General features: G+C 38.9%; 2 protein-coding genes across 18 annotated transcripts in view; one reads left to right on the top strand and one right to left on the bottom strand.

The window, feature by feature from the left end:
- Positions 1–6,519, top strand: part of IL17RB (interleukin 17 receptor B) — a 40,584-nt gene extending 34,065 nt beyond the window's left edge. For all 15 annotated transcript variants that reach the window (XM_075130337.1, XM_075130338.1, XM_048856633.2 and 12 more), the window contains 3 exons: positions 798–882; positions 1,923–2,027; positions 4,879–6,519. In XM_075130337.1, the coding sequence (XP_074986438.1) occupies positions 798–882; positions 1,923–2,027; positions 4,879–5,492 (804 nt within the window). In that variant the 3' untranslated portion in view covers positions 5,493–6,519. The remainder of the gene's footprint in view (positions 1–797; positions 883–1,922; positions 2,028–4,878) is intronic.
- Positions 652–24,778, bottom strand: ACTR8 (actin related protein 8). Of its 3 annotated transcripts, none has more exons than XM_048856619.2 (14): positions 24,193–24,778; positions 22,923–23,093; positions 21,760–21,870; positions 21,420–21,524; positions 20,354–20,527; positions 19,499–19,592; positions 15,267–15,399; positions 14,733–14,886; positions 13,217–13,312; positions 11,639–11,779; positions 9,680–9,944; positions 9,129–9,292; positions 8,263–8,402; positions 652–1,240 (listed from the first exon to the last, which is right to left on the bottom strand). In XM_048856619.2, exons 1-14 carry the CDS (start codon positions 24,313–24,315, stop codon positions 1,132–1,134), a joined length of 1,980 nt encoding a protein of 659 aa, XP_048712576.1. In that variant the 5' UTR covers positions 24,316–24,778; the 3' UTR covers positions 652–1,131. The 3 variants fall into 3 exon arrangements, with proteins under 3 accessions (XP_048712576.1, XP_048712577.2, XP_048712578.1); XM_048856620.2 differs by having other exon boundaries at positions 652–1,245; positions 24,193–24,777; XM_048856621.2 differs by lacking the exon at positions 652–1,240 and having other exon boundaries at positions 6,381–8,402; positions 24,193–24,770.
- Between the last annotated feature and the right edge of the window lie 3,175 nt (positions 24,779–27,953).

The raw sequence follows: 27,953 nt of genomic DNA, 5'->3' as shown, positions 1-27,953 counted from the left end.
TTCTGTATACACAACCGTCTGGTTCATAATAAGTTGTAGGATAATAAGCTGTACCATAGAAATCAACAGGCGTTTTCCCATTAATTTCAGTGTGGGCACAAAATGTGGTCACATATAAACTATTGGTACCCAAATTGAGGTTTATATAGGATGGTATAGCAGCCTATTTTCAATTATATACCTTACTCTGACCTCAACTCCAGTAAGTCTCAGATGCATTTCCCAGCTATAGAACCACCAGAGAATACAGAAAAGCCTTGACTCTTACTAAGTACAGCTTCATAAGAGCATATACTAGTACTATATTTTGCCTTTTAGCCTGAGAAGACACACGTACTGGGCTCTTTATTCCTGTTATCAATGTGCGTCATTTAAATGGACACAGGCAGTTTGAGCCACAAATCTAGGTTTTATTGAAATTACGAAAATGAAAAGAGGTGGTTCAATGGAACTCTTTCTAAAACTATTTAATTTTAACAAATGTATTGCTTAAATATTCCCAATTAGTGTTTGCAAACTAGGCATTGAGTAGTATGGTCATGCACAAGATAAACCAGCAGAATAAACAGTGAAAAGGAAATTACTCTTTTGTTTTAGTCATATAAGTTATTAGTAAGGAAAGTACTTTTTAAGTTTCTGTATTGTCACGCGATAAAGTCTCTTTAAGAAACTCAGTAATCAGAATAGGACACCAAAGGGCCAAACAGGATAAAAGAAACAGGAAGGAATAAAGCTGTCACTAAGTATTTATTTGTCTGCATATTAGAATTTTTCTTCTACTTTTCTTTTTTCTTTAGATAATTCCTTATTTTGCTAAATGTGAATATGATTGTCGAAGGCACAAAGGAACCCTAACAATGTGTGTTCAAAACCACAGTAATGGTTAGTTGAGTATTTATCAGCATTCAAAACAGATGAAGTAGGAATTATAGCTTGTTCTGTCTCTTACTATGTCCACTGACCTACCATTGTGTGTCTCTTACACTTTCAAGTCTAGAGCAGTTACTCTTTGGTAAAGAAAAATTTGAATTTCAGATACTTCTTTAACGATCCTTCCCTAGGGACTGCAGCTTGATGTGGTAGAAAGGCTTCTGTGTTCCAATGCCCCTCAGAGCTGTGGTGGCAGCAGTTTTAACTCCTGGTAGGGCCACCTAAACTGGACAGGTCAAAGGGTAGTAGATGAGATGGACAGCAATCCACTGGTCTACAAGGTTGGGGGGTTGAGCAATAGGCCAACAACCTGTCCTTGATTTAAAAAAAAAAAGGAAAGTTAAGTTATTAAAACACAAGATCGCCATTTTGCCAAACAGCATGATAGCCCAGGATGGGAAAGTCTTGTTTGTACCCTAGGCAACATCTGACAGCATGGGAAGGATTAACGTTGAGGCTAAATAGATGATGAGCACTCTAGGATCATATACTGTACCTCTGGCAGTCCCTTTGAAGTCCTTGGTCTACTTTGTCTTTCATTATCCTTCCTCTTACAGCACTCCTTCCAAAATGTTTGTTTTCATGCTAAATACATTGCATATTTAAACTATATAAATTAAAGCCAGTTAACAGCTATCAGTGCTGACAAAACAGCAGAGGGAGGTCAGAGTGACACATGGGATGTCAGTCTGCTGGGAGGAGGAAGTATTTGCCAGTCTCTGCAGGGACATGGAAGGAAACTTAAGGGAGTAGGATGGGAAGAAGATAGCACCTGCTGCAGTGTAGAGAACAGGGTTTCTCAAGTTCCTCAGCACGTGTTAACATTTCTGCATAACCTTTGTGGGGAAGTCATATTTTAGTGCAGTTTCTCTTTCATGTATACAGCCTGGAAATGCTTAGTTCAATTGTTAAGTAACCAAAAGCCTTTTTTTCTTTAAAGTCAATTATTCAAAAGGCTCCTCATTGAAGACTTATGGTTCTCTCTCTTTTAGGGACCATCACAATTGATTCATCTGGAAGATATGTGTGTCTCATCCTTGCTGCTTTATTTGTAATTGTGTGTGTGATTGCTGCTGTAGTATTTTTCAGGAACTGTGGTAAGACCTTTACTCACTCTTTTGAAAAAGCTGTACTTTAAGGTTCTTTGATCTTTGCCTCAGTTTCCTTTTAGTGAGGCAGTTCATATTAAAGGTGTTGCAGTGCACTTATATATCATCTTTTAAATATCACAACAAGCAAGCATTACTATACCCTAATTTATGAAACTCTTAGCCTGCCCTTCACTTATATGTGAATTTCAGGGTAAATGTTCAATCCTATAATTATTTATATTAAAACCAACAACAAGAGTAGTTTAAAAATTACCTAAAACACAAATTGTGTCCAATTCTAGGGCTCACTAGATTCATTACTTGTTTTGTATGCATGTCTCTAGAGGAGATAAAAGAATGGCAAGGTGGGAAGAGAAGACTTATGTTTTAGGTGCAAACCAGAAGTAGAAAAGTCTCAGATGACATCATTTATAAGAAGCACTGCCTCAAGCAAAGTCCATATAGAACTAAGATAAACTTAGAGAAGCCACCATACTGGATCACACCAGTGATTTCTCCAGTTCGGTATCTCATCTATGACAACGCCTAGTACCAGATGCTTGAGAGGAAAGTACAAGAGACTTCACTTATAGAATAACCTGCACATAAGGGAACTTTCTTCCTAAACCCCCAAGATTAGTGGCTGGCTTGGTTTATGCCCTGAAACACAAGGGTTTTATACCTCTGATTTTCTGTAGATGTTCTCATCATCAACATAAAAATATAATCTTTTTTTAATGCTACTAGGCTCTCTCTTGCCTCAGTGGTAATGTGTGTCAATGAATTAAACAGGTTAATAATTCAGTGGGTTAAAAAAGTATTTCCTTTTGCCAGTTTTACAGGTCATCTTTCAGTTTCATTGACTGTCATATATCACAACAGAAGCCTGAGATTTTTGTTTCAGAGTAGCAGCCGTGTTAGTCTGTATCCGCAAAAAGAACAGGAGTACTTGTGGCACTTTCGAGACTAACTAGGTGCCATAAGTACTCCTGTTCTTTTTGAGGTTTTTGTGGAGTTGTCCCAAGGACGCCCAAGTCTTTTTCCTTCCATCTTTTGGTGGTAGTTAATTGTTAATTGTACCCCACAATGCCTATTAAATTTTTTTCATTTCAGTGGGCATGACCTTGTAATTGTCAGCATGGCCTTTCAGTAGCTATTGTGCTGCCCATTCTCCTAGCTTTTTTAGCTCACTTTGATACTCATGACAGCTTTTGCCAGTCTTGACTAACCTAAATAAATGTCATCTGCAAGTTTTGTCCCCTACCCTCCCGATCATTTTCCACTTGAATAATAAATATAGTAAACACCGGTCCTATTAGGGAACATTGATATTCCCCAACTTTTTGCCATGTTTAAAACTGATAATTTATTCCTGCTCTTTGCTTTGATTTTTAACCAGTTTCTTTACTTCTTACCTACTTTCCTTAATTGCCTCTGGTGAGGGACTTTATTAGAAGCTCTTAGGAAGTCCAAATAAATTATATCAACTGGATGCTTTCCTTAATACACTGGTTTTTTTAATGAAGAATTCTACTAACGTGCCATATTTTTTTCTGTACAGAAGCCAGGACTGTCTTATCCCTATACTATCACATTAATCTAGGTATTTTATAACCCTAAATATTTCAACCAGTTTACGTCACATTTAAGTAAAGGTCACTAGTCTGGAATTCCAAGGATAAGTCTTGAAACCTTTTTTTTTTTAAATAGGCACATTTTACTACCCTCCAGTCTTCTGATATAGTACCTATTTTTTGTTAGCCCCATAATTCCTCACTCAGAACTATTTGCTTATCAGGTCCTGGTAATTTTTTGCTGCTCATCTCAGTTTGCTGAACACCTTCTAACCCCTTAGTTTTAGACAGCATCTCATCTTTATTATCTGAAAAGAGTAGGTATCTCCCCAACATCCTCTGTAGTGAAGAATGAAGCAAAGAAACCATTTAACGTCTCTGCAATGGCCTTGTTCTCCTCAAATGCTCCCTCTTAGCTCTCTGGTAGTTCAGCAAACCCACCCATTTTCATGTAATCTTCCTGCTTCAGCTATACTGAGAGTTTCTTTAGCTAATTTCCCTCTTAGATCTCCTAGTTTCCATCCCACACTTCACCTACTAGAATTATGCTTCTAAAATACAGAGAAACAAAATTGGGGGTATAGTCCTTACTAAACTGAACATCTTTGGTCTTAGCTGGAGATTATACCACTTCACAAATACCTAGACTAGCTCTTGGATACTCACTGTATAGGTAGCATGCACTTTATTTCAGCACACTATGTTTTATTACACTTCCTCTCACCTTTGCTTTAAAAGTCATGGCAATGAATTGGAAATAAAGACTCCACCCATTGTCAGGGAGAAGTTTAAACCACATCCTCAAAATGAGAAACTCCATTAGCCATAAAAATAGTTCTGTACCACTGAATTCTGAAAATAACATTGCAGTTTTCAGAGTGAGGACAGAGCTTTACATTAAATGGCACAAAACTGTTTACAGCACTGTTACAGAAAGGTGACTGAGACACAATGGAACGTGTACTGTCTTGTACTAGTAAAAACCAGACAAAACTAGTTTTGTCAATCTACTTTCAGCATTGGTTCATGGGGACACATTGACTTATTTGCCAACCAGTGTCAGCAGTTTCCTAGTAGACAGGGTTAGGAGTCAAAATGAGGGTTGATTTAGTGATTGACTTGCATAATCTAATCTTTTAAAAATGAACCTTCTGGAATAAATCTTTTTTTTACAAGTGCATAACTCCTCCATACCTAGTTTAGGAACTCATTCAAATGTTGATTTTATTTGCTGCTAAAAATGTTTAAATTCAATATAGTATATATATATTTTTTATTAACAGATACAAAGAAAATGTTCTTCCATCATGCAGAGCTACAACAACCTGTTAAAGTACTGGTTATATATCCAAAAGAAGTGTGTTTTCAGCATACTGTCCTGGCTTTTGCTGAATTTCTGCACAAGCACTGTCAAAGTGATGTTATTATCGATATGTGGCAAAGAAGGAGAATTGCTGAACAAGGCCCAGTACAATGGCTTGCTATGCAGAAAGAAACTGCAGATAAGATAATTTTCCTCAGTTCAAGCTATATCATTACTGAATGTGATAGTGTTTGCTACCAAAGCATAGACAGCCACAAAGATAACTCTGAGTGTATGTTCACTCTTGCATTTAACCTCTTCTGCAGCGATATGAAAAATATGTCTTCTCTGCACAAATACATGGTGGTTTCTTTCAGTGAAATAAATTCACAAGACACTCTCCCAAGTGCTCTGAACACCTGTCCAAAATATTGTCTCATGAAGGACATTGACATCTTTCGTAGAGATCTTTCTAGTTCACATAAGCAGGCCCATGGCACAAATACAAAATTAGTTTGTGGCTGGAGACCTAGCACCAAATGTATACAAACTGAGGAATACAATAGACAAGATCTCAGCAGCAGAAGAATATGATTTTGTAAGGCACTTGATGGATTTAAAATGAGTTTGCTTGGGTGAAATTAATTCTGGATAAAACATGCTTAACTGATTTTTGCCCTGATCCTGCAATTAAGAGGCTGAAAGTAAAGAGAAACCGAAGCTATAAAAGTCTACATAGGAGAGGTAACTACCCATTCATCAGTGTATTGTAAACTCCTTTATGTAAATTAGGAAGAAATATTTAAAGCTAGTCATTTAATTGTAAAGCTAGTTTTTAAAATTAAGGAAAAGAGTATACAATGAAAAGCTAGGTATGGTCAGTTTGACATGGAATTGTCATTGTTACTATATTGTATTTGGAAAACAAAACAAACTTTTTAAAAATTAATGGTCCTATAGACTTTGGGGCATGATTTGGTCTTATGTTTAAAACACAGTCTAAAAAAGGAGAAAAATAGGTAAATTAAAACACGAGGGGAAAATATCTCGAATTACTTTCTGATGAGAGGAGAAAAATTACAATTTTCTATGTTTCATAAGATTATTTAAATTTATCTTGTGCATATGGTAGCGGGTTTTCCCTTTATCTACTTACTGGATTTAATTGGACTAAAATTTAATGTCCTCCTCTGGACTGTTAATGCTATGTTAATAATTCTATACGATAAATTTGTGTCTGAATAAGTTTTGTAGTGTAAATAAAGGACTTAATACATCTATGTAATGGTTATAGCAGTTCTCTTCCTGGAGTTCCTGACGCTCAAATGCTAAGGAACTTAAGTATATTTAAGAAGCAACACTTGTTTCCCACCTGACCGCAAGAAGGAAACAACTGGATAGGCCATTAATACCCATGTTTGGTTCATGAAATCATCTGCCACATGTACAAGTCAAGCCCCATTGATGATACTGATAACCATGTGGAATTATGAAACGTTTATTGTACAGAACCCATTTGAAGTCTATCAAATCAAATATGATCTCTGTAAATATGTACATTTTCTGTAATACGGTTCAGCTACCACATTTTAAAAAATTAAATAATTGTTTTATACAGTTAGATTTGTGGACCCTTTTTGTTACAGCAAAACTAGCAACAATATTTAACTTGGACAGACAAAGATACCAGACTGGGTATTCGTTGGTTATGCTTCAAGTACCTTGGGATGAAAAAAAGTCAGAGACAGACTGTCTTCAGCTGCCTGCAACAAATATACAGGAATGGCACACTGATATAGCTCGCTGCTTTTAGTTTAAGATTGCACCAATGTTTTAACATAAATGCATTTTCCAAGAGAATTTTCAGTGACAGGAAAATTAGCTCTTAAAAAGAACAAATTTTCTTCTGTTTTTAAAAAAGTAGATGCCTCTTTGGTAGTCACTAAAATTCTGGAAGTATCCCTGTGAGGTTTATATTTATAGTCTAGAGTAGATTGCTACAACAGACAGGGTGGGATAAGTCACAACAGACAAAGCGCTAGCAGTGCAGGAATGGTCTGGGCATACTCCCCCATAATGCTGAATGTTGCCATCAACTAGTTGTGGGGTGGGATTAACAGTAGCAGGGTGGTACCACTGTGGGTGAGCTGGAGATTTCAAAATTGTCACTTCAGATAACTTTTTACAGTTAGTGTATGGCTTTTTTGCCTATCTAATGCAGTGGACAGTAATGAGAAGGATTTCAGTTTCATGATCTTCTTCATCCTTGTGTGAATAAGGGCTACCTATCAAAGGTGAGCTCCTGCTGCCTGTACTGTGATAGCACTGAACATTGTTGTGCTGACTCAGATGCAGTGTTTTGGGGATATTTTAAGGGGGTAGGAGCCAAAAACTGTGTCAGTGATTTTGGATGTTGACAAGTCTTCCTGACAGTGAAAACATGCAAGAAAATAGGTGAAACACAGTTCAATTGTTATAGAGAAATGGTCTCTCTCTTTGAAGTTAGCACTGATTCTGGAAGAAAACACACCACTAGGAAGAGTAGCTGTAAGCTGCTACTCATTTTAGTAGTTATTAAACATTTAACAGGGATGATGATATGTATATCTTGTATTTATTTTGTTCCATTTTTTTCATTAAACTTGTCCAATTAAAGTATTTGTAACCACCAGAAGTTTGTATATTTATATGACAAAAACTCTACATGGATTCTTTTCTAAAGAAAAAAAAAAGTGTGAGAAGTAACATTGCATTAAATAAAATTCATGAAGATCATACAGAAGGAAAAAGCTGTGTTAAGATACTTACTTTGTTCCTCAACGGTACTTAATTTCACTGGGTTCTGGTCTTAATGGTTTAAAATGTTTAAGAAGAGGAGTCATATCCATTACATTTTAAATCAATCCTATTAAGAAGCACTGCAATTTTCCTTTAAAAGCTTCCAGACTAGACTTACTGCTTCTAAAGTTAAGACCAAATCATTCAGTATAATGTTACTTATTTACAAATGCATGTCTGTCTGTATGCCACTTTAGTATTTTATACACTAAGTTTGACTTGTGCCCCAACTGTTTATAATTTATTTGGATAAAGCAGGAGCACCCATATGCACAGAAATCTGTATGTAAAAAGCCAAAAACTTGGGATTTTTAAAGGTGCCCATGCATTTTAGGCACTTACTTCCCTTTTGACTCAATAGGATTTTGGCACCTAATTCAGGCTCTTCTCAGCCAAAAACTAGCATATTTAAAAAAAAAAAGTCTCAAACCACAAGCAAGGGAAATGAGCTTTCTTCGGACAACAGGACAATTTTGAAAAGTAATATTCAGTTAATTGAGGTTCCACTATAATCTCGTTAGATTACCACACAAATGCAGCTCTCTCACGTAACATCCGGACACCAAAGCGTTGCCATTCTCGCTGATAGATCCATAGCTCCTGTGTTGTATCCAGGCAGGCCAAAACTGCACCTCCTTTCCATGCAATCAAGCGTGGATCCATATCCTAAAATTAAGAACAAGGATTGCACAAAAATTACGGATCTGATTTTCAGAGGTACTAAATACGGGCAGCTCCCATTTAATGTAATGGAAGTTCACTCAGCACCTTTGAAAAATCAGGCCAACAATTTCCCCAAATGTTTTTGTGTGATAAACCTAAATATTTTCACCATGTTTAATTTATTAAGGAACTTGGAAGTCACTGATTTTACAGTGTGTCAACAAGGAAAATCAACCCTCGCTAGTAAAACTAATGAAAAAGGGAATACTTAGAGTTTGTTTTAGAAATTTAGCTGATTAATGCCAAATATTATTTACACACAATACTATGCATCCTCTTATATTTCTTACTCTTCCTTCTTTGCTAATGCTAACTTATGTTACTGACAAGCAGACAGGATTAGTTATCTTTTACCGTATTTCTCATGGCCACTCCAAGTCCCTTTTCCTAAAACTAACTTTACTAGCTGTTGGTTATGTTTCTTATTCTGAAAGAAGCAATTAGCACTAATCTATCAATTGTAAGGCTACTATAACTAACCATTCTACCTCCAGATACATATATCTGTAGTGGTAGCTCATAGTATAGTGATCTGAAAAACAATCTGATCTCAGGTCTCCCATAAGAATGTAACTAAACTGTGATAGTTATGAAATAATAGATTTTTAAACCTTTAGATTCCAAATAGTCTATGAATAGTTCATTAATTCAGCTTCATTAACATCATACCTTAGGTCTTGTAATGACTTCTACATTTTCAACAACTCTTCTGAAAGAAGGAGGCATTTTGTTGAGAATTCGGTGCTGAAGAAATTCCTGAGCTTTATGAAACATCAGACCTCCTCCCACTACTAGGATAGAACTATACATCTTCTTTTTGGTATCATCAGATGCTGGAATGATATGATATATAATTTTAAATAAAAATAAATGAATCGCTAATACTACCTAAACTTGGATTATGAAGAACTGCATAAAAGTCAAAGTAGTTAGGATGAGTGAAAGTTATTGCAGAAGCAGACATTTCTCAGTTACTAAAAGCATGAAGATATTTAACAAAAATGGGCTTTCATAAAGCACTGGAAATGAGAGACCGTACAGCACTTTATTTTCTAGAAGACATGACTAGACTAGATGGATGAATTCTTTATTTTCTAGACAACAGAGCTAAAGTAGAGAATTCTAGTTTCTGTAAGGTAATGAAAGATGTTGGAATTTGATATGAATCCTGACCAAGTGATTGGGCTCTAATGACAGTATTATGCAAATATAGTTCTTACCACAGCAGTCAATACTATGAAGAATGGCTTTGTCAAGGCCTAGTGCTTTGCCTTCAAACTGGGATATAGCGGTTTTCCTGGACATGTGTGCTGCTAGGAGTTCCTCAGATTCATTTCCAGCTATTATACAATCACTCTGAGAGGATCCCAGTTCCACTTCTTGTGGATACATCCTCTCTGAAATGTCTGAGGACTGGCCACGCAAGTCTCCCTCAAATCCACCAGGCTTGGACATGGACTTCCTATCAGCCGTAGCTTTTGCAGACTTAAAAACAAAATAATAAACTGGTAAGTTAATTTTATTAATTAAAAAAATTCATTTCAAATCCTCGCAGGTTGTTTTGGCATGGAACAGCGTTCTAATGACAAATAATATAGCACTAATTGTTCTTTTGATTCTCTTTAGCTTGCTGAAAAGAACTGTTGAATGTTGCATTTCCACCCCATACAAATATTATTCTAAACCACGACTTTTAAAAAAAATAATTTTCGAAGTCCATCAAACATTTCAAATGGGTATCATAGCATAAAGTCATAACGTAGTTTCCACAAATACAGAAGTTTTATCTATGGGCTTGTCTACACATAGTTAAAACAGTATAACCCCTTAGTGTGGATACAGTTATACTTGTATAAGAGGTGCTTATATCAGTTTAATTTAGACCTGGTCTACACTAGAAAACTAGGTCGCTATGTGACATAGTTAAACAGACCTAAGGCCCCATGTAGACAGTGCCTGGTTGATGGATGAATTCTCCTGTTGACCTCGCTAACGCCTCTCAGGAAGGTGGATTACCTACACTGACAGGAGAACCCCTCCCGTTAGCGTAGACAGTGTCTATACTGCAGTGCTGCTGCTATGCCGCTGTAGCGTTTCAAGTGTAGACAAGCCATTATTCTCACTACATTTTCTAAACCCATATAGTTTTAACAGTACAAAAACTCTGTAGATTCGCCTTAAATTGAATCAAAATCCTATACATTTGCCTGTTACAAATCAGTTAATTTTTTTTAGCCCATAAGTTTTATAGTAGTTAAAGGATTTGTGTACATTTTTAATTATTCCCATTACTTAATATTTATGAAGTGCTCCAAGTGCTGTATAATTATTTAAAATTATTTATAATTCACTGTAAACAGGTTTTTTTAATAAGTCTTTGTGGAAAAAAAATGCTAATTATGAGAGATTTCATTTACTACAAAAACGTGCTGAATGAGACACTACTCAGGCCAAGAGTGACATTTAGCACATAATTACAAAATTAACCTTCTACAATTATTACAAAGCATGCTAAAGGTGCTGCCTTTCAGATGAGATGAGGCAGAGATCCTGACTAGGTGTAGTTGGTGAAAACTCCATGGCAATTTCTGCAAAACTGTGTTAGCTTCAGTGTTCTGGGTAAATTCTAAGATGGGCGATTACATTTTGGCCTATGTAAACTGCCTCTGTTGTTTCTAGTGGACAAGTTATTCTTCACTTCCCTGCCTAAAACCTGTTCTTTAATGCTTTGGACACAGAACAGCTGCCATCTCTCAGCTTAAGAGATGGCTGCTTTTCAATGGTGAGTGAAACACACACAGGTAGTAATTATGTTTATTCCCCTCTCTTTCCCCCCCCCCCCCACGCACTGTTCCTCAGATGTTCTTGTCAACTGCTGGAAATGGCCCACCTTGATTATCACTACAAAAGGTTTTTTCTCCCCAGCTCTCCTGCTGGTTATTGCTCACCTTACCTGATCACTCTCGTTACAGTGTGTATGGTAACACCCATTGCTTCATGTTCTCTATGTATATAAATCTCCCCACTGTATTTTCCACTGAATGCATCCAATGAAGTGAGCTGTAGCTCACGAAAGCTTATGCTCAAATAAGTTTGTTAGTCTCTAAGGTGCCACAAGTACTCCTTTTCTTTTTTCTAGGTAAACGGTAGTTTTCTGTGAAAACTAAACATTAACACACCTGCTCTTGTTTACTTTGGGTAGCTAATAGATAATGTTCATCATGAGGATCCTCTGGGTCACCTTGTGACCTGTGTTGCAAAGATGTCATTTTCTGCCCAACAATTCCAAAAGTTGCTGGATAAAACAGAGCCATCGGAGCCTGGGTAGTAAAAGATGAAAAAGTTTAATACAATCTTCTGTTTAAACAAATATTTTTGAAGTTCAATGTTTGTCCATTAACAAATATTCTTTTTAAAATAAAGCCTAATAATTTTTTACTGAATTTACAATTGTAAAGTGTCTCATGCCTCAGAATCAACAGATTACTACTTTGTTTCAAATAGCCTTTTAACAGGGAGAAGTAACTGAGTTTTTTTTAAAAAATGAAGTTGTAAACCATTAAAGAAAACCCCACGCACATTATATATATGTTAAATGGTATCAGACTGTCAACTAGTGTTCATCAGCATTACAAGTGTATTACAAAAAGTCATAGTAGTGAGAGATAAAAAAAACGTATATATCAGCATTCATCAAGTATAGGATGTAGGACCACAGATAGGAGGCATGTCAGATACTTAATTGGTATTAGCCACAAGACAGAGAGGTAATGAGGTGGTCACCATGATGTATTAGAGATGCTCCTATCTACAGCAAATTGATTTTAACAGCTTTTAACAAAGTGCCCTTAAGTACGGGTAAAGCATACAACCTCTGTAGGGTACATCCACTAAAATGTGAGGCAGCTTAGTAAGGCATTCCATGGAGTACTGGGCAATGGGGCATATGCTGTGGGAGGGTAGTGACAGATATGCATCCTCCGTACATTTTTGCCAGAAGCTGGGTATGGGCGTCAGGGGATGGATCCTTGGTGATTACCTGTTCTGTTCATTCCCTCTGGGGCACCTGGCATTGGCCACTGTCAGAAGACAGCATGCTAGGTTAGATGGACCATTGGTCTGACCCAGTATGGCCATTCTTAAAGTGGCCTCTTAAACACCTCTTTTCTCTTGCCAGACTTAGTGTTTCCCCCTCTCGTGATGGTGGGCCTGGGGTAATCAGCCCCACTCAGCCAGGGTTTGTCATCCCCCTTCTATGCTCCCTTGATCATATTTTCAGGATAGGTCTGAGAGTCGGCCTAAGGGGTGATCCTCCACCAAACAAAAGGAAACAGTCTCCTGAACAAAAACCCCAGAGGGGTACCTTTCGCTGCCCCCCTCGCTGGGGCAAGAGATCATCTGGTTGGTTACCCTGGGGTGTCAGTCCTTCCCCTACCAGGCATTCAGGTTTGGCTGTTTCCCCTATGGGAAGGAACACAGCCTCTCACCCTGGAATAGCCTATTCCCTGCTGCCACTGGGTGTGTGTGTGTCCTCCTTTGCTCTCCCCAGAGGAGGGGTTTTTAAAGGCCTCAGACCGTGTTTAAGTGGATTCAGGTGTCCCTAATTTGACCTGAGGTAACCCCTTCTCGGTTTATAGGAAAAAGGGCCTTTAACATTCTAGGGCTAATATAGCGACCTTTAAGTACCCTCTTGCAGCCATCCAGACTTTGACTTCATCACAAGGTTCTACTGTTGTGCACACACATTTTGAATTTACCTGTAGTTTTTCATCCCCTAAACGGAACTGGTATAATAAGGCTGGAGAGTCTGGATGACGAATCTGAAACTCATGGTCTTGCAATCCAGAAATATCCTATTTTTAATAGAATATGGCAAGAAGGTAATCAATTCTGTACAGTCTAAGATTCCTATCTCAAAGCTTTTTACTTGTATTCATCAAGACAAACAAATAATGAAACTCACTTATGAATCTGAATTTTGTTTGTATTTCCTGTTTTCCAAAGCCTTTGTCCTGCAACAGGGTCTGCTAATGCAGCCTTTTCTGCATGCAGATTCCCACTGAAGTCAACATGGCTGTGCTTGGGTAGTGGAATACATGTTAGCAGATCCTGTTGTAGGACCGAGGCCTAAAATGGGAACTACGTGACTCAACAACCCAGAGGATTAACTGAACCACACGGAAGGAACTCAGCAAGAAGCTTGCTGTGGGGGGGAGACCTCAATACTGATTGAAAAATTATATTAATAAAATTTTAACTTATTTTTAATTAGGACATTACAAACTTGTTTGCACCTTTACTGAAAATTAAGACATAGCTTCAAGTACGTCATAGCCAGGATGTTTGGAAACATAACAATGAATATGTTTAGTTAGTTATGTTACAAAATATTAAAGCTAATCAAAGACATTCCAAAAGGTTTCTGCTTCCATCTCTCAAGGACAAGCAAATATCAAAACGACAAACCATGTCAGACATGCATGTTTTAAGTACAGGCCAAAGTGTGAAAAAAGAATGTAGTGTGTGTTATCAGAGCCATAAATCTAAATTGTAAAGTGGCTATACCAACACCTTCTTTTCAAAGGAAAATCTCTGCTTGTGTTTTTGAACTCCAGGAAAAACATGTGGAGTTGGAAGTGTTTTAAACTTTTGTTGATTTCTTAAATGTTGAAATGGCAAACACCTTTAGAGATGTATGTGCGCAAATATTTTGTATTTAAATGCAAGAGTTCATGTACTAACTGCCTGGTATCATGGTTATAGGACAATGAAATGTTTTATGCACAAATATAGCAAGGTCATTTGATGCTACAACTGGATACTAACATTAGAAGCCTTTTAAGTATACTTTATACCAGAGGTCCCCAACGTGGTGCCCGTGGGTGCAATGGCACCCACCAGGGAAGTTGTGTGCGCCTGCAGGACACCATGCCACCGAAATGGCGCCGCTGAGCGCGGCCACCTAAGAACCGCCTGCCAAAATGCCGCCGAGAAGCATTGCCATTTCTCGGTGGCATTTCAGCGGCAAGGCTTCTTTCCGTTGCCACTTCTTGGCGGCGGGGTGTTTGGTGCCCACCACAGTCTGTTGGGAATAGGAATGTGCTATTCCCACAGATAGGTTGGGGACCACTGCTTTATACTAATGGGGAATTAATTAATTAATTACTAATAATGCACAAGCAAATCCTCACCCAACTCAGGAAGACAAGATAATCATTGTTCCAAAAACTGTCATGTAGAATCAACAACTTAAGCTTAAGACTTTTTCCCCACCTGGTCTAAATGACAAAATGTCTCTTTTAAGTGCTGAAGGAGAAGGCAGTCCATTTTATTAGCTAACTGGCAATCCCTGTAAGGAAACCCAGCTCGCTGCATAAGCCAGTAAAAACACCTTGATACATCAGACCCACCATATGCAAGGCACAACCTAAAACAAAGAGAAAGTAACAGATGAACATTAATTTATTCATCGAGCCCAGAGCTAACATTATGTATCAGCCTAAACATGAACATGTACAATATTGTGCTCACGACTTCCACATAGTTTACATGGCACGTAGGGCCAGCTCCTGCTCTCTTTACAGGAGCAAAAACTCTCCAATATGGATCATATAGTAGAACGGGATGTTCCTGTTGTGAAAGTCATAAGTATTAAACCAAAAAACAATTAACTACATTAATACAGTGTTGCCCTTATGTATATCTACTAATAAATCCTTCTTAAAAACAAGTAATGTAAGATAAAACATCTGCACCCCACCCTCATTAGTGGTTTTGTAGTAATTTTGCTAATAAAGAAAAAGTTACCGGGTGTTACGGTGTGAAACGCCATCCTCTACACAGCAAACGCTTGTCTTCTGATCCCCTACATCTACTATACACGCACTACCTAAGCCACTTCCAAAAGTAGCACAGACAGACTCCTGATGGACCACTATACCTAAAAATATGAGAGGAAGATTAAGTCTGGTTTTAAACCAAGCTCCAGACATTTAAAGTAAATACTTAGTTTTTGTGTAGTAGATTTTTAAAATATATAACACTGAGATCCTGATCCTGTATTGAAAGTTTAAATTGTGCAAAAATAGCCACATTTGCCAGGAAAAGTTTTTGTCTTCCCATTGGGGAAGAGATATTTTTAGCCTTTAGGAAAGATAAATTAAGGGTGAAGTGGAAGTCTACATTGAAAGTTTCCTTGCTTTTATGGGTTTAGGAAAAAATCTGGACCTAACATTAACCTTAATTTTGTAGTGGGTATTAAAGGGCTTCAATTACCAGTAGCAGGCTGTGACACTTTGTGGTTCAACCCAGACCAATAAGGGGTCATGTCACCAACTGCCCTGCAACTCTGAGTGCCTTAAATGCTATGCTGCTGGGGTTCACAGCCCTGACACCAACAGCCAGCCTACAAGCATGCAGGTCACCCCTTGGCTTCCACTGCCCAGTTACTTTTTGCAAGGTGAGCCCAACATTCCCCCAGCCCCGAATTTCCTCAAAACTGTCTGCCCTGTGGTCCACCTCTCCTGGAACAGTCACAGAAGTTAAGTTTTCTGCTTCTTTAAAAAGAAAGTAAACTGCAGCTCATTACTTTAACTGGGGTTTGAGAAACTTATTTCAATCAAAGCACTGCACTGGTTTATAAAACATTTGCTAACAAATTCATAGGTTTAAGTGACATCAAATAGAAGGAATAAGGATAGAAATGGTTACAAATGAACAAAAGTAGAAATATGCTTCTAAAACAAACTTAATTTCAGTAAGTTACAATCTTTGCCTAAGCAGTTTTCTCACCTACACTCAGATTCCAGAGACTTCAGCCCTCTTACCTGAAAGACCAAAGTTCTGTGATTTCACGAACTCTGGCCCCTTCACTCCCTCAAGTGATGGATGCTAAAATGGCTTTCTGTCCTTGCTTATATTTTCCAAAATTCAATGACCTTGCTTCAGGAGGAAAGAAGCTATGCTGGGGACTCAGCTTGCTGTGTCCACCAGGGAGCTGTTCATTTTTGCAGTCTTTTCCTCTCATTGTGAGAGTTAAAAGGCTACCTAACCCACTTGCTAATTTGATGGCTATGTTTATCTTGTATGTAAACGTACCTTCCTTGTCCCTTCCTGAGGATCAGGCTGGTCAGACATACCTTTGTTTAAGACATACCAAATACGCATTCCTTTGTTTAAGACTGACAAGATTTATGCATTGCTTGCCAAACACATTTTAAGAACATAATTCTAGAGTGTATTTAACAACTCTTACAACCAGCATGTTACCAGTTTGCATACACCTCACATGAGGGGGGCAGGATAGCTCAGCAGTTTGAGCACTGGCCAGCTAAACCCAGGGTTGTGAGTTCAATCCTTGAGGGGGCCATGTAGGGATCTGGGGCAAAAATTAGGGATTGGTCCTGCTTTGAGCAGGGGCTTGGACTAGATGACCTCCTGAGGTCCCTTCCAACTCTGATATTCTATGATTCTATGACACCTTTTAGACACAGATTATGATAACAGTGAGTTGGTATATACAGAGTATGTCAGACCTGACAAGAGTTGCTGACACAAAGTAAAAAGAAAAGGAGTACTTGTGGCACTTTAGAGACTAACCAATTTACTTGAGCATAAGCTTTCGTGACGAATACAGACTAACACGGCTGCTACTCTGAAACCTGACAAAGTAGTGAGCCACTAATGGGCCTCTTTGTCACACAGGGAAGACATTTTTCTTGCATTTTTGATTTTAATCTGATCATTTCCTTTTAAACTTTTGAGTAAGTTCTTTAAATGGATAGACAACGTTTGATACCATGCTTCTGTGTATCCCCTTCAACGCACTTTCAACCCTCACAAACGCATTCTTCATGTTTACATCCCAGCCATACACTTTCACTTGAAGAGTACTAAACAAAGACTCCATTCAAATCCCCTTCTTCTGAACTCTGAAGGAAGAGAATTGCTCATTTTAGGCAAGTAGTTTGTAGAACAATAGGTAAGGACAAATTTTAAGGTTTCAGAGTAACAGCCGTGTTAGTCTGTATTCGCAAAAAGAAAAGGAGTACTTGTGGCACACAAGTACTCCTTTTCTTTTGACTAATTTTAAATGTAGGTCTTTTAAATAGAAGACACGGAGTTTAGTAGTTACATTCAGTAATTAGTTCATCTTAACACTGAATTAATGTTTAGGAAATGGCGCCCTCAAGTGGAGCTGATAATATTTTAACTTCTATAAATTTCCAGTATTTCATACTCATGCACCCTCATGTACACTGTGTAATCCGTCAGACTTAGCCAAACAAAAACTAAAAATGGAGGCTTTATTTTTTTTAAACTTTGTCATCAAACAGACTTAGAGGAACAGGAGGAAAGTTTAGAAGAATTGAATAAATGTCTTTCCCAGCCTCTTGTATGTTGTTACTTTTTCCTGTATGCACAGCAATGTAGACATAAGCCTTTCTTGTCAAAGAACAAACATTTTTTCTTTCCACATACCATTAAACATGTAGTATTCTCCTCATTAGGGTATGCACCCCTAAGAGTAAGACCTTCCAACCAAAAACTACAGGTATGAGCTATAAAACAGCTGTAAAGTGAGGAAGGGACCTAATTGGCTATTTCATCTTAAAAAAAGCAACAAATCAATTTCATTCATATACATGTATTAAGACGCTCTGTCTTTTGCAGGTTGTTTTCCTTCCACCTATTTAAATCCCTTCCTTTTATCTTATGAATTTTCTTTATCGGCTACAGAAAAGGCTAAGCAAGTTCATACTACTGGTGTCTAGCAAGGAAGAGGAAACTATTTGTTGCTGTGAGAATGCTCAACAATAAAGGATATTAAACATAAAAGGCTCACAAGGGTAGATATGCTCTAATGGCTTGCAATTAACCTCATGTTATCATTTAGTATGTAAATTATTGTAAAACTTATTTGTTTCCACTTTCTAAGCCTCTCTTTTGAGCTTTCAAATCTGTTTAAGAGCTTTAAGTGCCTAACACAGAAGTGGACTTTCTGGCTCCTGCAAGTACTGTTTGATAAGTTTAAACTTAAGCACTCTGTTCATACATCAAGTTACACTGCCAGTGCTATGGTGACTCTCTAAACAAAACACAATATGACACAAAGTCAGTCTTGGACTTTCAAAAAAAAAAAAATCATTACATTACACGGAAAGTTTGTTAGCTTTATGAACTGGAAGGGAATTACATTTCCTTATTTCCTATAAAAAGAAGGGACTTTCAAACTAGGGGGAAAAAACATTGAACAGAAAACAATTCAACAGTTCAAAAATTAATGTACTTCACTCTGTAAGTATTTAAAAAAAAAAAAATCTTCTCCTGCTTCGAGTGTAAATATTTAGGTCATCCAGATACTCCTTTTGTACGATCCATCAATGAAAAGGAGAATAACACCTTGCATTTATATAGACCCTTTTTTTCAAACCTTGAAGGATCTCAGCATTCTTTGCACGGACACTTAAACCCATCACTAAAATGCAACAGTAATAAGAAGGCAACGAGGCTTCAGACATCAGTCTGTTACCATGCAAGATACAGATGCTGCCTGGGTTACGCAAGACCCGATTTATGCAAATTCGCACTTACGGAAAAAGTTCCATAAGTGAGAAATAGGATTTTTGAGTTGCGGAAATTTTTGCGTAACGTACAGGTATACATTTCCGACTTATGCAAAATTCAAGTTATGCAAGGCTTTCCGGAATGGAACGATTGTGTAAGTTGGGGGGCGTCTGTATCCCATTTCAAGAGCTGCTTTATGATTTACTTTGTGTAAGTTGGTCGGGAGCAAGCCTCACCTGAAGTGATAAGTTTGGTCTTTTAACAAGTAAACGAAGAGCATGAGTAACTTGCCATAATGCTGGCTTACTAGTTAGCCCTGCCAAAAGAGACAAGAGTTGCAATAGTGACTGGCAAGAGGCAAGGGGTGCCAGTCTCAGAATAGAAAATGGGTCTGGCTCAGAAATCAGATGCCTTTAAAAAAAAATCTTTAAGCTATACAAATGAATATTAAATGCTCACTTATTCACTTTTACCTGAAAAGCCCATCTTCATTAGGATCATATGTACCAGTTCTTTCACATGCTGTTTATTATAGATGTCTGGTATTAGTAAAATGCATCTGTAATACTGAAGACAAAAGCAAATTACGGGCAGCTTTCAAATCAATGTAGAGTTCAGAACAATTCCTTTATATATGCTAGAATGCTAGATGCCCCATGGTACGCTACTGAAAAAATACAGATGTAAAGGCACTGAGAAGAAGCAGAACGACTGGAGAGAGCGTGGAAATGTAAAAAAACATTTATTTTCATCATTTAAAAATTCAGTTCAATGTGGTATCAAATGTCTGTATTTACAGGAGCTTAAGAAATGTTTAAAAACATTTCATGCAATAGACATGGCAGACACAAGAAAAGCTACCTGCTCAATAAGAAAAATTAAGCAGGTTTAGCCTGGGTGTGCTGTTGGTGGCCTGTGATATGCAGGTCAGGGTAGATGATCTGGTGTTTCCTTCTGGCCTTAGACTCTGATTCCCTTAAAAACTCTAATCAGCCTATGAAGACAGAACAATGAAGTGAAATATTTTATGAATTTGAATGTTCAAAGACTATCCAACTTACTTTTAAAGTTTCAGTACCAAATGCTGCTCTCAGATAAGTGCACACAACTCCAAGTAAAATCCATGGGAGCAATGCATGCTGGGGGACAAAATTTACTGAAAGATTGAGAGGCAACACTGTCAGCGACAAGAGTAAGATAGGTGGCTCTTCAGTTGACACCCCCTGGAACCCTCCAGACAATGCAAGAGATGGAGCTAAAATAAGAGGCTTCAGATGTGGGTGTAGTACAAACTTACTCAGCTGAACTGAAAGTCACCACGAGCTCACCTTTAAGTCTTTCAGTGGTATTTCCAAATATTTTTGTATTACGTGCGACCAGATAACTTCAAGATCTGCTAGTACTGCAGTAAGGGAGCCGCCAGGCCCTGGGTGAAGGTTTAACTGTCCTCTTCGGATAGGCCAGTGAATATTATAACAATCTAAAGGATTAACATATAGTGCCTGAAGAGAAAAGAGAAAGAAAGGTTAATAATTAACGCTAACAATTTGTTCTGTTCATTAGCAGATACAACAGATTGCACACACAGAGTGCACAATGTGGCCCTGATCCAGGATTGGGGCCCCTGTACACTACTGCAATATTTTTAAAAGTAACTTCTTCTCAAATGGAAAGGCCTTTCCAACTACAGCAATGGGAGCATGATTGGACAATTCAATACAGAATAGGAAAAAAATGGGTAAGTAGTTAAAGATCTGAAACTAGAAATCTGAATACGAGTAACAATAAAAATAACCCCATGGAGTGGTTGGTAACAAATTTCAAGTATTAAACCAGACCAGAGAGAAAAAAAGAGTGCTTAAAAAAAACAAACACTCTGAAGCACTGAAGTAATCAATAAACAAATTATGCGGCATATGGTGCCTTGTGCTGATCCAGTCACCGATTTCTTGCCTTTTCTGCATACTATACACAATGGGACAGTTTAATTTAGTCAATGAAGAAATGCTAATTTACACACTAGCTGAGGATTTGACCTATTGCTTTTATTAACATCTAACTAAAAAGTTTCTTGTGTTAATCATTGATGTTTTATTTGTATGAGGGAAAAACAATGGAGGAAAAGGATTCTTAAAAGAACTACAGTTTATTCTAATTAACAAATAAGCACTTTTTCCAGGTTAGGGAATTTTCATGTCATGCTAAATGACACTAAATGGTCATGTAGCCTCTTTGGGAGGATTTCCCCCCCAGCTAGAGATTTCAACATTATCTACTGTTTGAATATTTAGGATAACTTGCCGTTTGATACATATTATATCAAATTGTGAATTTAAATATTTGCATTAAAGGACAATACCAGCACCTTGTTTCAAGGGGATAGTGAACTCCTACCTCTTCTCCTACCAGATACTCAGGATGATGGGATGTATTTGTCCATTTGTTCCCAGAGCTGTGATCTAGAATAGCCGGCCGCATCTGTCTATTGTATGATCGAGACTGTAATGTAAATTAAGTCATGCATTATTAGGAAATATTTTGCCAATCATCTTTTATGCATAAGTGGAAAAATATACTGAAGGCCCATTTTGAGAATGCACTTTCCTCTTCTGTATGGCCAAGGAACATCTGCTGCTTATTGTTGCATGAACTGCTCTCCTTTTACCCTTTAGAAGATATCAAATTGAACTACTGTATAACAGAACAATTTAACAAACTATTCTGAATGAGTTACCTGATCAGGTGACACTGGTATACGCCTTGCACCATTTGACATCTTTTTGGACCATATTGCTTGGTCCACCATTTTAAGGCCATTTTGTCTTTGCTCAGTACTTTCAGGTTTCTAAACAAAAAACAAACACATACAGCATAAAAAGCTCTCTTTCAAAATACAAGTAAAGTATACAACTCTGTATAATGAATACTAAAGCTGACAGTCAGTAAAATATGTGAGATCCCTACAGTGATTAAATGACAAGAGATGATGAGAATGCAAGTATGGTGAATGTACACTGACTTTTGGAAAACACACATTTGTTTCACGAGCCCTAACACACAACTTGAGTCAATTAGAGTCTTTCCATTAACTTTAATGGATACTGGACTGGGTCCAATTCCAGTGAGCTCGGTGACATTGTCTATTAAATTCCACAAATATAAAATGATAGGTGTAACATGTTTAAGTAATACTCTGTTCACAAAATAAAATTTAAAAATATTTAAGATGCTAATTTGGTGAATTAATTTACATTAAAGACTCAAATTATAAACATTACTGTGTACATTTAAATTATTTAAACTAAATTTGCTTGTTCAATCATATTCTTAGAAAAGATTATACAGTGTAATGTATTAAATAAATTACAAACTTCATTTTGAATGAATATGCTGCAAATGAAGTCATCAGATTTTAACTTTATTCCACTCCAATCATCATTCCCAAAATATGAATGTAAAGTGTGATGGGAGCAAATAGGAAGATCTGTTAAAGAGCTTGTAATGTGTGCATATGATTCTTTCATTTAATGTGCTCAGAACAAGTAGAGGTGCTCAAACAGCATAAACTGTGCAATTCTGTTAACTTCAGTGGAATGGCACCTGCTTATACCAACAGTAACCTTGACCACCAGTAATAACAAGTTCACCTAAATGCCTATTAATATATTTTCTTTGTTGTTTAGTCACAATTTTTACTGAATTATCTTTTCTTTCATTCTTTTGATATTAGTTTTAAACAACCATACTTTGGTGTTTCTTCGGAAAAGTATGTTTGAATTTAATGACATGGAAAATACGAAACCCACAATTCACAACCAAAAGTAAAATGAAAAAAATGGAAATAGTTTTAGCTGGCCTTGAATTGTTACAATTTCTAAAATTTAACATGGCACTTACATTGAGTCCATCTCTTAGGAGCCAACTATCTTTGTACACAGGCTGTCCTTGATGTTTCTGTCTTCTTGCAATGATATGGGGAGTACCAACAGGAAGTGTGTCAGTGGCTCTCCCAATTCTCAGAGTTGTTGATCCAGGATGTATCACAACAATGAAGTTGCTTTGTATTTGCTGGAAACATTGAAATACACAGTAGTATATTACATGCACGTCCATAAGTGTAGTCCACTTCTGCCTATAATTGCCTAATATCTTCTTGAGTTTACAGTCACTTCTCCCTGAGACACCACCCTCTACAAACAAAGTGCTACTAAACGTACATTATAAAGTAGTGCCTTTTATCCCAAAGGATTTCAAAGTGCTATATATACATACAAAACCACTGAAATGCAAGTCTGGGGTGGAAAAAGACAGCCAGCAGGGATACTGACAAAATGCTTCACACTAGGAAAATTTTGTCTCCGGATGCCAAAGAGTGTGTAATGCAGGCAGATGCTAAACTTTTAATATCTCAAAACCACTCCACAACTGATGCTTATAACTGATGTTTGCTCCAGATTTAACCTGGATAAGTTCGGCAATGCCAATTGCACAGTTCTGAGGATGTCCCTAGCACATATTTTGAAGTACCCCATGTACCACAGAAAGAGAGAGGCCTGCCACGATCCCACAGGGGAGGGAAGTCTTTCTGAAGGGGAAAACAGTCAACTAGCACAGCGTTCACCAGAGAGGGCAACAGGGAATCTCTTTGGATGCATAGGGCAGCCCTTTCCCTTCCGTCTCAGGGGTCTTCCCTGCGGAGAAGGCGAGAGTGCAGCTGCCACGGGGAAGGAGGCACAAAGAGCCAGCACAAGGCGGAGCACCCGTGCAGCGGGGAAGGGGCAATGCGAGGAGGAAGGAGAGAGTTGCTCGTGCAGGAGGCGGGGGGCGCGCTGGGGGCAGCAAAGGCATACAGCGAGAGCCGAGAGGAGAAAGGAACAGCCTGCCGGGGAGAGACGGAGGTGGCCAGACACCTGAGTGACGAGCAGTGTTGCAGTGACGTGCCTGAGAGAAGAAGGGGCTGGAGGGAACCCCGAGGGGAGATGGGGCGGGGGGAGGCGGCGACCTGCACCCCGAAAGAAGAGGGGGCCGGCAGACGAGGGGACCCGCCCCCCGAGGGGAGAGAGGGTTGGGGGGGAGGACCCGCGCCCCGAGGGCTGGGGTGACCCGCGCTGGGGAAGTTGCCGCAGGGCGCTGGGCCGGGCGGTCTAAGCTGCCCGCCGGGGCTCACCTCCTGCAGGGACTCGGGCACGGCGGCGGGGACGATGGGCCGCTTGGCCCCGCGCTGCTCCCGCTCCTTGTCCCGCTCTTTGTCTTTCCCGTTCTCCGCTTCGCCTTTCTCGGCCTGGGTCATGGCCGCCCGCGCGGGTCCCCGTCCCCTCCCCGCCGGCCGCGCGACACCGAACGCGGAGACAGGCCGACCGGCAGCGCGCCCGGCGGCAGCGCGCCCGGCGTGTCCCTGCGCCCGCTCCGGGGCCCGCGCGGCGCAGCGCCCCGCGTACGGCCCCTCCCCGCGTTCCCAGGGCAAAGTCAGGCCTGGCCCCTTGCTCCAGCCGCGGCTTAGGCCTCCCCTTCCCAGAGCACATACATCACTGAGGGGCGGTACAGTCCCAAGGCACCCACACCCTCCGACAAAGGCTCAGGTCCCTCCTGCAGCCCCAGGGGCCAGCGGTCACCGTCTCCCCTTTACTGAGTTGTCACAAGAACAGCAATGATTATTCCCACCTTCATTCCCCCTTCCCCCAATTTACAATTTTGCAAGGGTCGAATATTTTGCAAGGGCGGATACTGTCACATTCCCACTGACCAGCCTGTCATCGCTTGGCATCTGTGTAAGCAGACTGTGCAATGCTTTACTGCAGCTTGAAGGCCAGAACAGCACTCTATGGGCGGGGGGGTGGGGGTGGGGGGAGGTGGTGTTTATCTGGTAAAGCTGCATGTGTCACAGAAGTTAGAAAATGGTATCATTCCCTCCCCTTGGGAACATTTGCTCAACATTTGAAACTGCACAGGCAAACCCTCAGCTCTTAACTGTTCAAGGTCTAATCCCTTCAGAAGTCAAGAATACTCCACACTATTTATTTAAGAAAACATGCAAGTCAGATTTGATGAGAAAACTCATCAAGCTAATGTAGAAAGCTACCTTTCTTAGAAACTGCATCCAGAATTCAGACAGGTTTTTTTTTTAATATTATGCTTATTTCCCCCCAAAGCATAGTTATTCTGTGCACATTATGTAATATTAAAACATTAACTACCTACATGCTGTGTATCTCTCTGACTGTTTTCCATGGTGGGAAGGAAGCTCTTTTTACGGACCAATAACAGGATTTTTTTTTTTAAAAGGATAATCTCCATCTAACCACCAGATATGCTGGGAAATAGGTTTTTCTTGTTACAAGAGATGGGGTTTAAAAAGAAATCTAGAAAGAAAGTCCACTACAGGCAGCAACTTTGCTTTAAATGCCTACAAGTCATAGTTCTGAACTACAGGAAGGGCTGGTTTTGCCATCTGGTGACTATGGCATAATCAAATAAACAAGGAATTTATACTACTCTAAGGTATAGCTTCAGTTGTTACAATAATTAACTGCCTCAGATGCTTAGAAAAAAGTTCAAATCAACAATCACACAATAATACATAAGGCATCTGATCCTGATTTGGCCAGGTACTTAAATGTGTTCCTAACTTTGAGCCCATGAGCAGTTCCTTTGAAGTCAACAGGAACACTCACATATTGAATCAGGGACTAAACAACAAGATGATCAGTATCTTCAGTCTGAGAATATAGGTGAAAGTAAACAAAATGTACACATAACTTGGGAGAAGTTCTTTTTCCTTCTCCTCTATGATGAAAGCGCATGGCAATAAATCTGTATTTATTCTTTAGCCTGTTTTCACTGTGAAGAAAAAACTTTTCACATGTTTGAACAGCACCAAATACAACTGACAACTCTAAAGATGAGACAGGCAAGACTTTGGGTTTGTCTTGCCAAGACTTCCCCGGAGCATCGTGTCACAACCAACAGAACCCGGCTCCTCCCTACCGGTGATCAATCTAGCTGGCCACTAGGTTGATCCGGACTGGTAACTATAACATCAACTGGCGGGACAGTGTGCATATGTGTGACTAAGAAGCATATGCTAATTGTTGTATCTTCAATAAATGCAGCGTGTTGCCTTCCCCACTATAAAAAAAAAATCTCGTGTGCTTTGTATAAGCATAACATTTTTGGTTGAGAATTGCGAAAGGGGAAAGAATATGCACTGTAATTGTTAACAATACTGCTAAGAAGGCATACCATACATTTAAAGGTGATAGATCATTCAGGTGTGCACCCCCCCGCTCATAAAGATACCAGGCAGTAAAGAGGGAACGATTTGTGGTTAATAGTGTATTCACTGTTGGTATTTTATGAATTAAAATATTTTATGATTAAAAAGGTATACACACCCTCGGTCGTAGCAGGGCTGAGAAACAGAAGAAAGGTTTAGCATTCCTCTCTCCACCCCGGACCGCTGGGGGAAAATAATTAAAGGTGGGTATACCCCAAATCGTAGCAGGATTGGGCAACAGGGGGAGGATTAAAGTCCTCTCTCTGACCCATCTGTTGGGAAAAACTATACAGATAAGATAGATGGATAGATATACACACACAAACTGTCTAGGTATATACACCCCCAGTTGTCTCCAACATGGTTAAGCCTGAACTGCTACTAGGAGAAATTATTGTCAGAATTGCACATCAGCAATCTGTGGAGGCAGAGCTATGAAAAGTCAGTCCACTACCAAAACTGCCCATGGGATCTTTCTGATTACCTCACATTATGGGTCAGTGGGCTGGGGGGGGGGGGGGGGGGGGGAAATAGTATTAAACACACAACAGTGTACAGAGTGGGACTCTCGCAAATGGGTATGCCTCTCCCTGTCTGCCACCACAAAACCATGCAGTACGGATATGTTGTTAGGCACATGAGTTTGGGATACATTTTTTAGTTTAACCCATATTTTATATATGGAACAATGTGTATGTATTGCATCCTGGAGAACAATATTTTCAAAAAATGCATTTTATACACCAATAACCACACTTATTGCCTCCCTAAACTAAAGAAAGCTCAAAGTACCGCGATCGCCCTCTTAGTTAATTTTTCCACATCTCCCTTGGTTTGGATTGGCAGGAATTAGCTGATCATTTGCTTCTAGAAGCAAAAGCAACTCCATTTTTGCAAGAAACCCAAAAGGATGTGGAAAAACAAATTGTCAAAACAACACATGCAAATGAAGATATACCAGTAATTAAAATCACTAATTCTAAAAAAGAACTCACTGCATATCATTGGTATGATGTTTTTACAGTTTTACAGTTTTTACACCCACTTCCAAAGGCATATTGTCAATTATGCTTCATCCATTGTTAATTGTATTGGTACTATCCTGTTCTTACCTAATTGGAATGTTTTGTAGGTGTTGCTGGATTAAAAAAAAAGTTCATTAAGTTGCAACCACAAGCTCAAATTGCCTCCCAATACATTGCTATGAAACAATTATATAAAATATGACCCACTCAAGAATTGTTCTTGAGGGGTCAAAAGTGGGATTATGTTGTACCGTAAGTACTGTGCTATATAATTGGTTATGTTTTAGCTATATACAGTGTATGTTTTATAGTAAGAATTAAGGTAATAAAATAAATAGAATAGTGGCAACAAAAATGATTAGAGGACTGGAACACATTTATTTATGAGGAGAGGCTGAGGGAACTGGGATTGTTTAGTCTGCAGAAGAGAAGAATGAGGGGGGATTTGACAGCTGCTTTCAGCTACCTAAAAGGGGGTTCCAAAGAGACTAGTCTGGATCTAGACTGTTCTCAGGGGTACCAGCTGATAGAACAAGGAGTAATGGTCTCAAGTTGCAGTGGGGGAGGATTAGGTTGGATATTAGGAAACATTATTTCACTAGGAGGGTGGTGAAGCTCTCGAATGCATTA

The sequence above is a fragment of the Caretta caretta genome, chromosome 7 (genome assembly GCF_965140235.1).
Source record: "Caretta caretta isolate rCarCar2 chromosome 7, rCarCar1.hap1, whole genome shotgun sequence".
NCBI lineage: Eukaryota > Metazoa > Chordata > Testudines > Cheloniidae > Caretta > Caretta caretta.
This window is presented reverse-complemented; position numbering and strand designations above follow the sequence as displayed.

What these genes read in the sequence shown, in the direction of transcription:
- ACTR8 (XM_048856619.2), bottom strand. Translation starts at nt 24,315, where the DNA reads ATGACCCAGGCCGAGAAAGGCGAAGCGGAGAACGGGAAAGACAAAGAG. An exon ending in TACCACTGAAAGACTTAAAG is followed by an intron (nt 19,593 to 20,353) that starts GTGAGCTCGTGG and finishes TTTTGTCTTCAG; the next exon opens with TATTACAGATGCATTTTACT. An exon ending in GAGAGAGCTGCATTTGTGTG is followed by an intron (nt 1,241 to 8,262) that starts GTAATCTAACGA and finishes AATCAAGGACAG; the next exon opens with GTTGTTGGCCTATTGCTCAA.